Consider the following 11,918-nt stretch of genomic DNA (forward strand, 5'->3'; position numbering starts at 1 on the left):
CCGCCATCGCCCACTACGTCCAGAAGCTCTCCATCAGCGAGCCCATGAGCACCGCGTACGCGCAGAACTGGGTCAACCGCGTCCCCGCCCTGGTCGCACAGCTGCACCGGCTCACTACGCTCGAGCTTGTAGGCCTGCACTACGTCTCGCTCCAGAAATCGTCGCCCGAGGCGCTTGAGGCGCTCTCGCGCCTCACTGGGCTGGTTCTCGCGGACGTCTACTTCGACAGCTTCGCGGATGTGCACGCGCTGCTGTCCGCCGCGTGCAATGTGCGCGAGCTGTGCTTTTACCGCGTGTCGTGGGTGAACCCCTCGTGCGCACCGTACGGCTCGCTTCCGCTCAAGGCGCCCCCGCCTCTTCGCCGGCTGGTCATTGATTCCTGGGCGTCGTCGGAGATGGTGCGCGAGTGGCTCTTGCCTTCGGCGGAACATCTTGACGTCCGCACGCTCATGATCCGGTGGCGCGAGCGGGAGTCTATTAACACGCTAAACGGCCTCCTCCGTGCATGCGGTCCCGCGCTCGAGCGGGTGTATATGGAGCTGCCAACCACTATGGAGGGTAAGCACACCTGTACTTTCCGCTTCAGTCAAAAGCTCACGTGGGTGCTATAGAATCACAAGAGCTGCCTAGCTTGTATCACAATGTTAACCTCCGTGCGCTGGAAATCGACGGTCTCGTCGTCCCCGGATGCGTCGCATGGACGTCCGCGCTGCTTGCGGAGCTGCGCGCGCCACATCTGGAGACGCTGTCCGTGTCCATGCTGGTCTTGAACACATCTTCCGTCTCTTCCTTCGACTGGGCCACCCTCGACTCCATCCTCTCCCGGCCTATTTTCGCGCACACTACCTTCAACGTCAACATCAACCTTGCGTTGCATTCGAGCAACAACCCGAGGGTGGTGAAGGAAGCCGTGTTGGGTCTCCTTCCCGGCGTCGTCGAAAGGGGGAAGCTCTGCCTTCGCTGCACCTGACCTTCTGTTCCGGGGTTTGGGGATCTCGGGTCGCTGCTTCCGGCGACTACATAGCCGTAAATATATTTGATTGCGCGGAACGCGCTGTGCGTGGCGGTGCGAGTGCGGGCGGGTGCGGGCGAGTGCGGGATGAGCGCGCGGGAGAGCATGCGTGCGAGTACGCGAGGGAACCCACTGCGGCGAGAATCAAAGACTCTGATTGTGGAGGATAGCATAGTAGGAGAGCATAGTAGGAGAGTGCAGTGTAGGAAAGCGTAGGGGGAGACTGCAGGGGGAGAGCGCAGTTGTGGAGCGGAGGGGGATATGCAGAGGAGTGTGTAGGAGAAGAGGGCTCAAAAATATATTTCGAACAGACTCTACAAAGCTAGGAAACACGTCGTAGCACCATGGAAATTCGTGGCTACGAGTCCACCGACGAGGCGTCCGGAAACTCGAAAAACGCGGAGTCGAGGGAGTCTCCAAACCGGCATACGCACTGCTCCCCTCCTGGACGCTTGAATCGCACGGCCGAGAGTTGCGCGAGTGCGCCAGGGACGAGATTGAAATCCTCGCGAGGACGGCGACGCGCTACCCAGTGCTTTCGCGCAGGCTCTCCGCCCACGAACTTTGCGGAATGCGAGTTCGCGGAATTGGCGCCCTCGCAGCACTCGACATCGTCGCCATTTCACTCCGAGCCTCGTCCTGCCCGCTCCCGGATATCTGGACAGCTCGCTCGCGTCTGTTCGCGCGGTCTGGATCTGCAAAAGGCGGGTCAGACATGTCGGGCAGCTCATTGCGGTGGCGCCTACTTACTCGACTGCTTGCTACCCGGATCTTCGGCTGTTGTTCCCGTCAGCCATTCCCCTTCCCGCCCGGTGCATACGTACGTATGGGTCGTCTCGCGCGTTCGCGGTCCGCTGCAGCATTTCAAGCAAATCTCGCCACCCACGCGCAAGATCGATGTTCTTCGTGTGTTGTGGTGCTCGACTGCGCCGTCGTCGAGCCGCACTTCAACAAGCGAGTACTGTGACCTGCAAAAAAGCGCGGGTAAGTGTCAGCGTCCACAATGTCCGCGAGAGCACGGGCATACCTTCGAGTTACCAGCCGTCTTGCGTGTTTGCAGTCCGCCGCCGGCGGATCTCGCGACGCCCGCGCCGAGTTGACATTCTTTGTGCGCCGCGGGACTCGACCGCGCCGTCACCGCGCTGCGTCTGAGCAAGTCCACTGCGACCTGGGAGGTACAAGTGAGTGAAAATAGACGTAATGCACACTCGGGCGCGCGCATACCTTCGATAGCGTGAGGAGACACCCCGGCAGAGGACCTCGGCGAGCTTTGAGATGGCGGGATTCGTTGAGCGGCTCCCAAGCCCATTTGGACGCTTGTATAGCTCGCTGCGAGTTAAATGGTATCGTCAGCACCCTAAGAAACAGATACGCACCCTGTCGACCCGCCGACGTCGTGATCTCAAGGCAAACAGTCCCAGAGAGAAGACTGGTCCCGGGGCCGCCAAAGTTCCAATTGGGGGGCGCAGTGGCCGGCGGGGACGCCAAATTCATACGCAGTGCGTCCTAGGTGGCCCTAGGAGTCGACGGTGCTCCTCCGCGGCGGTGTGTTTCGTGTGCGAGGCCACGACATGGTCGTGGGAGGCAAGGAGAGCCCAGCGCCGATTTTGGCGCCTGGGACTCGCAAGTCAGCTCGCCCGCCCGCGGCGCGCGGCCCTTTACAACTTTCGCCCTCTCGCAGCCTCTCACCCGCACCGCCACCATCCCCACCATTGTCTCCGGGCCCTCGCCTCTGCTTTCTCGCTTGGCCCGCGGTCTCGACTCCCAGCGACTCCCTTATGCAAACAGTCGATTGCCGGCCGCGCAGACTGCAGGAACCCGATCCATCAAGGTACGCGCTTAGACAACACGAGGCTACTCACCTCTCCCGTCAACCAGCGCTGCCTGCACTCCGCCTGCTCCATTATCCCGTCTTCCGTGCACTTCGCCATTCTCCTGCGCCCTAGTACGTCGTGAGTATCAGTAAGAATGCAGTAATAGAATACTTACCTTGACAGGGTAGGTGCATCGCAAAGCAATGCCGAACCCGTCAGCGCCTCCTGATGCGACACATAATTCACGCATCTCTATTGCTGCGCCCACGCCGCGTACCCCCGCGATGGTACGTGTCAGTGGTGATCTCATGCACAGTGCACGTCTGCTTACCTTTACAGCGTGCCTTTGTTGCGGGCCAATGCCCAAACGGTGCTCGCGCCGGCCTCGCGGCCGCCCTACGACATGGCGCTTCTCGACAGGCGTCTTCCTCGCGCTCGCTCGACGCGCACAGCCCTCGCGAGCATGAGCATGACGTGTGCGCGCTGTTGTCCACAGAGCACCCACGTACTCGAGTGGTGGCACCGTATGTGCCCCGCACAGTGTACGTGCGGTGTGTGCGGGGACGCAGCACCATTGGCGTCGCCCGTGCTGGCTGATGCGGCATACGCCTGTGGCGGTGAGTGGGGCAGAAAACGATAAGCGCATCGTGTGTATTCACTCACGTTAAGACTCGCCCAGGTCGTCTGCCCACAGTGCAGAGACTTTCACACTGCACTCAGCGTGCACTCCGCCACATCGACCGCGACCGCGCTGCATTCTGCTCCATCGTGCCTTCTTTTTGCTTCCCTCGTCTTGCGCTATTCCTGTGTCTCTGCCCTGGGAAACTCGTGCTCATATGCTCCGGTAACAATGTCAAGTTAATGCTGTGTCTCGATCTCGACATTGGCTCTCACCTCGTTCGACTGCACTGCCAACCAGCCTCCCTGCCGACATGGGCGCCGCTGGGAGATGGCCAACCTTGCTCTAGGCGTCACGGCTGAGCTTGCCCTGGAACGACAGTCTATCGCGCCGGCATGCTCGTCGCATCGGGCGATGGTGGTGTCGAGGAGGTGGGGAGGGGCAGAAACCGCGTCGCCGGGAGCGCGTCACAGCGGACATTTATAAAGCAGAGGCGGCGAGGAATTTCAGCGAAAGAAGACGTTGATCGAGAGTCGAGGGAACGGTAATCCAGGGAGGAGATTTGGCACGTAGGGAGGAGAGGTGATTGGTGTGGAGGAAGAGAAGGCGGTGGGACGGGCACGGGCCTAGGTATATTGTTGAGGTAGTCCGTTTCCCGATGAATCTGCCCTTTGTTGTGCAACGTAACGCCAGCTCATATCATCTTCAGGGTGAGGCCAGCCGTCGGCGCTGCATGGCCTCGATCGGGCAGTCTCAGGGTAGCCCGGCCGGAGCGCTTGAATGTCATGCGCAGTCAATTCCGCGCGGACGGCCCAGATATCTCGCCTGCGGCCGGTCTAGCACGATTTGGTCAGCACCATTCGGTCGCTTTTGCATTTATTTGGAAAGCAGACGGCATGACAAGCAAAACGAGGCTCGAGCAGAGGTGTCGAAAGTGGCCATGCATGCCCAATTTGGCAGGTAGCGTGGTTCAGAGCGCCCGCGTGCGCGGACTTCGCGCGGCTAATCTCTTGCTTCTTCACAACCACTGCGCCTGACTCGCCGCCTCCCCAACTTCCTCGTCGATTATGTAGTGGGAATTATCAGTAGGCTAATCTAGTTTGAATCGGAATCTGTCAACTTCTCGCCCGACCTCGCCATGCCGCCGCTCCCATGCCAAATCCGCTCAGGCCTTCTCTCGCTTGCTGTCCGATGCATCCTTAATCGGGTCGTCAGAGAGCTCGCCGCCAAAGGAGCGTGTCAGGTTGAAGTCGGTGATAGGGTCGTCCAGCGTGTACGCCTCCTCCGAGTCCGACCCCTGCTCGCCATCGCCGCCGCTCACCTTGTCCGCTCCTTGCAGCACGAACGGCATGCTTGTGACCCCCGTCGTCTGCCGCTTCTTCCGCACCCGTGTCTCCATGTCCGATGCACGCGCCCGCCGCTTCTTCGTGTCCTGCCGTTGCTGCGTCCACGCCTTGGGCTCGGGCATTGTCGACGTCGATTGGCGGCCAACCCGCCGCATGTTGCGTGAGTCGTAGACGTCGGACTCGACGGGGAGGGCTTGTGCCCTGGCCTTGGCAGCGGCGGCCCGAGCCTTGAGCTCCGGGAGGTGCTGGGGCGTCGGATGGACACTCTCGGGATCGTGTGCAGCGTTCGCGTAGTCCTCGCGCGAGGCAGGCTCGAAGCGCAACTTCTCGGGGTCCCCGTCCGGCAAGTACCACCGCCGGCGGATCTCGCGCAGTGTGTCGATCCCGCCGCCGACCGCACTGAGGTCCGTGAACGGGATGTCCTGCGGCCACCCCGCGATCACAAGGCCGCACCCGAGGACGATGTCAAGGGCATAGTACTGCGGGGCATAGCGCATGCGCTTCTGCCTGCCATGCGACCTCCGGTCTGCATGAAAGGGTAAGCACTGCGCGAGCCTGATGTGCGAGCAACACTCACAGATGTCTCCGTTCAAACAGCCCTGCATCTCCGCCTTGATCTCACCGCCTTCCCAGCTGTGTGGGGGCTCCTTGCGCTTCAAGGACATGTCGGAGAAAGGAGAGGGGAGGGGCACGAGAAGGAGAAGGAGCACATCCAAAGGTGCAGAAGATACTTGAGTGCACGGTAGCGGCCGACGAAGCAGAGGAGTCCCGAGCATGTTCGCGTGGATCAACGCTAATTTTGTTGATGCTCCGCAGGTTGTGCACATCCAGGCGTTCACACGAACTTGCCGTGGTACGCCTATCTTGCAAAGCGGGCTACTCCTCACTTGCAGGGCCAACAGTCGGCAACTAATCTCTCACCAAAGTGTTTCCCACCTTCGCAAGGCTCAATCATCTGTTGCACTGACAAGCTGCACACTGCGGTGAGTTTCCCAATTCTCCAGTATATAAAGCTCACTCTTCCGAGCAGCCCAATGGCCTTGCTTGCACTGTCAGCCGCCTGTGTGAGGTCGCTACACCAACAGCACCAGCTTTGCCATCTCTTGCAGATCAGGGATAAGAATAGTCTGATCATACTGACGTTAGTGCGGCCGTACTGTGAGTGAAACAAGTTGCAAAATACAAGCGACATCAGCGGGAGAAGAGATGGTTCACTGCGGAATGCACAAGTGCAATTCAGCCGGGTTCTGCAGGCTTGGAAGTTAAGTTTAAGGCCTTCGGAAGGGTTGGAAATGCGACACAGCCAGGCAAGCGAGAGTAGAGACCATGAGCGGCATGCCATGCCAGCAGTGTGATTGTCAGTATTGTTTAGTAGACCCGATGCCGTCGCAGATCAACGCCTGGGGAGCGGGCACTCTAGTGCCCGCAGTGTCTCTTACAGAGGCCTGAGTGGCACCATTCAAGATGGGCATGGTGCACTCACAAGGACGCCGCAAAGATCTAAACTGCCCGGCAGACGGAGCTACGGGGCGGTATGGATCATCTCTGCTGCCCTCGGGAGAACCACACCATGGCCACAAAGCCCGCTCGGCGAAGCGAAGCGAGAGGGGACGGACGGACGGAACTTGCCTGTGCGAAGACCCGGGCGTGATCCCAGGCCGTGGCGCGGAGCCATCTTCGCGTACTTGTAGCCAAGCCCCGTCAGGAAGTCGAGATCCGCGCAACGCACGGCGCGCAGCGGTTGCATTTGTATATTTACCTGTACGCACACACATGTCGCGCACGCCGTCCCATTCTCCTCCTCCTCCTCCCTCACTGTCCTCCGTGGTCGACCCACATGCACGCAGTCCCCGATGCTCCCCGCTGGGAGGTACGGTGTGCTTGTACGAGTCCTCGTGCCTCTGCATCCTCTCACGTCACTTGCACAGCTGCAATACGGTCAAACTCCGTGCGAATGCGCCACAATACGAGCGGTACGCACCTCTGACTGTGCGGACTCATCCGATGGTGTCTGCCATTGACTAGGATGTTACTAGCCTCTTCCTTCCTTGCGGCCATGCGTGCACACCGCCAGCAGGCGCGTCTCGGCTGCATCTGTATGGAGAAGAACGAGTTAGGTGACTATCTTATCATACATATGAGACAGGCCTCACACACCTCCGCTACCAGGTCCGAGCACCGCACAAGCGCGGGTTACGTGTCCGCCAGGCAAGCAAGAGAGAGGCGGCCATAGGTACACGATCATAGATGGTGCATGGCGGGAGGAGTGCGAGGCACCGGCGATGTCCTCTCTAGGTGTGGCGCAGCGTTGTGAGTGGGTGGGTGAACCCGCGCCATACAGTACAACACTGACTACTTACATCATCGACTGCCCAGTTCGGCCACGGTCCCGCGGCGCAGGAGCGGAGGTCTGACGGACCGCATCGCGGTGTCCACATCGAAAGGAGTGAGACGGGTGCCGCACGTCGTCGAGGGCGAAGACGTGCATGTCCAGCGGCGACGACGTCTGCGAGCCCGCGCATAATGCGTGCTGCGGCGCTCGTGCGACCGTCGGAGGATGTAGAGGAGGCGGGCTACGGGTGTCCTGCGCACTCGAATGTGTTCAGGCCCCCCGCCGCGACAGGCACGGTATGCACATCCCCGACCGTTCCAGCCTCGCCCCGATCCGCCCACCGCTGACTCGTCCAGGCTGCCCGCACCACTCGCAGGAGCGCGCGCTCCGTGCCACATGCAAGCACACCACATCCCGCCCGGCCCACACGGCGGAAACGCCCGCGACGCTGGCAACTATAAGGTGAAGGGGCTCAGTTCCGTGGTCTACGTCCTGGACGTGACGGGCTCACCTACTTCCTCGTCAGAACAGATACGGCAAAATCTTGACGCGGAGCGCGCAGCCGACAAGCCGGCTTGGGCGGGGTGCAGTAGTCACATAGCTGGAGATATTGTTGTAGTCGGTCTGCGGCGCGAGGAACGGTGCGTCGCGGGCCGTGGTGCGGCTCCCGAGGTTGGGCGTGCGCTATTGGAAGGTGAGGTGTATCGCGGGGCAGGACAGGGGGCAGGTACTAACTACGGCGTCCATAATAGCCCTCCGCCCCCGCGAACTTGACGCATGCACACCCCTCGCGCTGCCCATCGTCCGCGACGTGCCGAAGGACGTGTCACCCACGTCGTACACGACTCAAGGTGCCCTCCCGCGGTGTCCGCGCGCTTGCAGCCGCCAGCGTCGTCGCCGGCAGCCCCATACATGCCGAGGCCCCAGGCCACACCTGGACACTCCTCAGTGTCTCGCACGCGGCATCGAGAGCACGCCACGCACCTCGCGGAGCCTGCTGTATACACCCGTGCATCTTTCCCAGTGCGCACGCGCAACGGCCGAGGTCCGACCCATTTCGCGTGTGGCGGGGGGTGTCCGGACCCCCCTAAATCGGCACCGCGAGCACCATATCGCGCCGTACACCGCTCGTGCACGGCGCAACGCGGCTCCCAGTCGCAGGGCACGATCCCAGGAGCGCCTGTGCGGACCGGCGCGGCTCCAGGACGCGGGGCCGTGGCGCTACACGCGATGTCGTGTGTTCGCGTCGCGAAATTCCGCGCGAACTTTTTGTTCCGGGATCGCGACCAGACGCGGTGGCCGCGTGCGCCACGGAGTGGCGAGCCCGTGGTTGTAAGCGTGGAGGTCTGCGGAGCGGGGCGGGCGCGCAGGGGCGACGACGAGGCGGCGGATCCGCGAAGTTGATGACGCGGGGGCGCGTTCTCACAGCGTGCCCGTGCCATGGGCGACGTCGTGCGCTGTTCGTATAGTTGTGAGCGTTGGGGAGAGCCATAACACGCAACCCACGGATGCGGGGGGCGGGACCGGCGGGCCTGTGAAGGTAGCACAGAGATGGCCGGAAAATGCAACACTGTCAGTGCAGTTCGCGCGTGTTCGCCCTGAGAACGCACCAAATAGACCATGGAGGAGCACGTAGCACGGCACGAGAAGCTCGGGTGGGGGCGTTACGAGATACGCAAGATAGCATGCCCGGTGAGGGGCGTGTTTTCGGCTGGTCGCTACATCGCAGCCGCTAAAACCGTCCGCACGCACTTGCAAGCGGACGGAGGCGGCTCGCCGATCCTGTGGGCATGTTCTGGCCAAGATACAAGGTCGTAGGTGACGGGATGGGCGAGGGACGGGCGATATTGTGTACTATGCACCTGGAAACACATGAAAATGCGCGAAAATGAGCGAGATATTTTCTCCTCGGATCGACCTGAAACTTACAGGGTATATGCTCCGAGGTCAGTGGAGTCCTCGCGTCGCATTTGCGGAGGAATCGGGTGCGCCGTCGAAGCGCGAAGTCGATGTCAAGCTGGTGAGCCTGAGCCGACGAAATGACGCGGGATGCGCCCGCTAAACATCGATGTACGGCCTCGTTGTCGGTACGCACGGTTGGGGAACGTTCCTGAGAGGCGGAATGTGGAAGGGTAAGCTGGCGCGGTCGGTTTTGAGGAGGATGCGCGCATATTTGTGTCGGGGAGATCTGAAAATTGGTCACTGTCAACGCAATTCGCATGAGCGCAGGCTGCAAATGCACCTGCTACTAGAGCGGACGTATCACGCTCGGTGGTGCAGCGGTCGCGCGCTCCAAGTGAGGTGGTGTTGCAGTAGGAGAGATGGAAGTCGCCGAGAGCGTCGTTGCCTAGCGAGCGGCACAGCGAGCGAACGGCGCATACGGCGCTCTCGTAAATTGGCAGGCATCGAGGTCGAAGTTCTGTGAGCGTCGTCACGTCGTCCTGGCGCGGGGCATCGCGATGCGCATGAAGGACGACAGGATTTGTAGGGCGTATACTCGACTATCTGTCGAGATATTGTCAGTGTAGCTCGGATCAAGATGGAGTAGAAGCTCACTATATGCGCCATTAGAGTGTTGTCTGCACCACGGCTGCTGTGGGACCCTGGAAATGACGGCGGACGGCGGTGGTCACGACAACCGCAGGGGGCGCCTCGCGCGGGATGGACGCCGGCGGGGTCTGTGTGCTAGGAACAGCGATACCTCCAAGCAATGGCCCAGGCTTGCGTGCGATCGAGAGTGCGTACTAGTTAGTTCGCCGAGGCCATGTCGAAAGGATGGATGCCGCTGCATGTCGACATCGCCGCTGCGGCAGGAGATCCGGCTGACGCCTATCAGTACTTGTAATGGGCCTGTTGAACTCGGGGCTACAGCGGATGGGAGCGCATGCGGCAGCGAACAAGTCGCAGCAATCGACGGACGAGAGGGCGAGAGGCCAGCGATTTCGATGAATGCGAGACTCGAGTGGGGCGGGCAGCGTCGAGTCGCCACGTGCACCGGATGGACACACGCCCTTGGGTTGTCGGCGAGTCAAACGAGGCTACAGCTGGCGGACGGACAAGAGGCAGATTAGTAGAGAGAGGCCAGCTGCGACGGTGTCTGAGAAGGGTGCGATCGAGCAGGGCGCGAGACGCGTGACGTCATCGCCGTCCAACGCGCACGCCATCCGGCCACAGTCGGGCTCGTTCTCACTGTGGTGGTCGCCTTGAGCCTTCCCCGCACATTTCCGCGCGACCCTATCAGCAACCGCGCAGGTTGCGACATACACCCGAGATCAGGTCATGGCATTTTGGCGACAGTGGGATAGACCCCTGTCTGTGTCCAGAATGACTCGCACGCTTCAGATAAACGACCACCATCGTCGGGGGAGGACACAGGACAGCACCTCCCTGCTTGCATCCGGTGAGTACGCCCTGCTAAACTATCTTTACCGGGGTACGGACTAGTCTCCCAGAGGCAGACCTGTCACGCTCTGCTGGAAGGCGGGGAGGGCGAGCGTGTAAAGGGCACGGACCTACTTAGCGAGATGTCACACCGGAATCACATCGTAGCCAAAGTGCGATTGTGCTTTCGATGTCTCAACTTGCGCTACTGTAGGTGCACTCTGATTGCACGTTGCATACAAAGTGCGATCAGCGTGTACAGGGACATTCATATCGATAGACCGTCGCGAATTTCTTGCGCTCATAGAGCGCGGAGCGCCGACACGCCCTATACTAAACGCGGCAGCTTCACTCCTGCGCTGGCGGCGGGCCTCTTGCACGAGCCTCACCACGACTCGGTACAGGTATGGTCACCCGAACGCTCCAGGCTCCTTTACGCAGCAGCCTATGTGCAGACGACCATTTTGAGTGGTAATTCATCTCGACTGAGGGCCATGGAACCGTATGGAGGTTGTCATACGCCCGAACCTGCGAAACTGGCAGTGGCAGAAGATGGAGGGGTGGCGTGGTACGCGATGGATGAACCTTCCGTATCTGGAGGTATCGTTCCACGAATCCCTGAGCAGAGCACAATGGCAGTTGTCTGTCGCTATGAATGCCGTTGTAACGCGATTTTATCGTTACATTTTGCAAAATGTGATCAGCGTGAGGCAGTCAGATATAGGCGTACCACATTTGGCCAGATGTTTTCATGCTATGAAGGCTATATGCTGATATCAGCTCGCTCACCCGCGAATACAGAGGAACCATAACACGAGGAACCATGGTGCGAAAGCTGCCGCAAGAGCTAGTCGACCAAGCCATTGACCATCTCTGGAACGACCGCGATTCCCTGTCGGCGTGCAGCCTCGCTTGCCAGGCCTGGCTCCCCTCAGCGCGCACACACCTCTTCCGGGACCAACGCTTAACCGGAGCGAAGGACTGCGCCCGCTTCGAGGCGCTCCTGGAGAGCGCGTCCGCCATCGCCCACTACGTCCAGAAGCTCTCCATCAGCGAGCCCATGAGCACCGCGTACGCGCAGAACTGGGTCAACCGCGTCCCCGCCCTGGTCGCACAGCTGCACCGGCTCACTACGCTCGAGCTTGTAGGCCTGCACTACGTCTCGCTCCAGAAATCGTCGCCCGAGGCGCTTGAGGCGCTCTCGCGCCTCACTGGGCTGGTTCTCGCGGACGTCTACTTTGACAGCTTCGCGGATGTGCACGCGCTGCTGTCCGCCGCGTGCAATGTGCGCGAGCTGTGCTTTTACCGCGTGTCGTGGGTGAACCCCTCGTGCGCACCGTACGGCTCGCTTCCGCTCAAGGCGCCCCCGCCTCTTCGCCGGCTGGTCATTGATTCCTGGGCGTCGTCGGAGATG

At 60.9% G+C, this 11,918-nt stretch overlaps 4 protein-coding genes across 4 annotated transcripts in view; 2 read left to right on the top strand and 2 right to left on the bottom strand.

The window, feature by feature from the left end:
• The window catches only part of TRAVEDRAFT_136726 (uncharacterized protein), a gene marked incomplete at both ends in the record, with an annotated part of 1,767 nt that extends 797 nt beyond the window's left edge, over window positions 1-970 (top strand). The window contains 2 exons of the mRNA XM_008047161.1: window positions 42-558; window positions 594-970. Of these exons, the coding sequence (XP_008045352.1) occupies window positions 42-558; window positions 594-970 (894 nt within the window). The remainder of the gene's footprint in view (window positions 1-41; window positions 559-593) is intronic.
• A 989-nt stretch (window positions 971-1,959) lies between these two features.
• On the bottom strand, window positions 1,960-3,020 carry TRAVEDRAFT_54232 (uncharacterized protein; the record flags this gene model as incomplete). The annotated part of the gene is made up of 5 exons (XM_008047162.1): window positions 1,960-1,980; window positions 2,040-2,180; window positions 2,237-2,341; window positions 2,875-2,954; window positions 3,002-3,020. The coding sequence occupies 5 exons, from the start codon at window positions 3,018-3,020 to the stop codon at window positions 1,960-1,962; spliced, it is 366 nt and encodes a 121-aa protein (XP_008045353.1).
• Window positions 3,021-4,610: 1,590 nt separating this feature from the next.
• On the bottom strand, window positions 4,611-5,456 carry TRAVEDRAFT_54233 (uncharacterized protein; the record flags this gene model as incomplete). The annotated part of the gene is made up of 2 exons (XM_008047163.1): window positions 4,611-5,317; window positions 5,369-5,456. The coding sequence occupies 2 exons, from the start codon at window positions 5,454-5,456 to the stop codon at window positions 4,611-4,613; spliced, it is 795 nt and encodes a 264-aa protein (XP_008045354.1).
• Window positions 5,457-11,327: 5,871 nt separating this feature from the next.
• Window positions 11,328-11,918, top strand: part of TRAVEDRAFT_136855 (uncharacterized protein) — a gene marked incomplete at both ends in the record, with an annotated part of 2,010 nt that continues 1,419 nt past the window's right edge. Inside the window, one exon of the mRNA XM_008047164.1 lies at window positions 11,328-11,822. Within this exon, the coding sequence (XP_008045355.1) occupies window positions 11,328-11,822 (495 nt within the window). The remainder of the gene's footprint in view (window positions 11,823-11,918) is intronic.

This window comes from Trametes versicolor (genome assembly GCF_000271585.1).
Source record: "Trametes versicolor FP-101664 SS1 unplaced genomic scaffold TRAVEscaffold_16, whole genome shotgun sequence".
Taxonomy (NCBI): Eukaryota; Fungi; Basidiomycota; class Agaricomycetes; order Polyporales; family Polyporaceae; genus Trametes; species Trametes versicolor.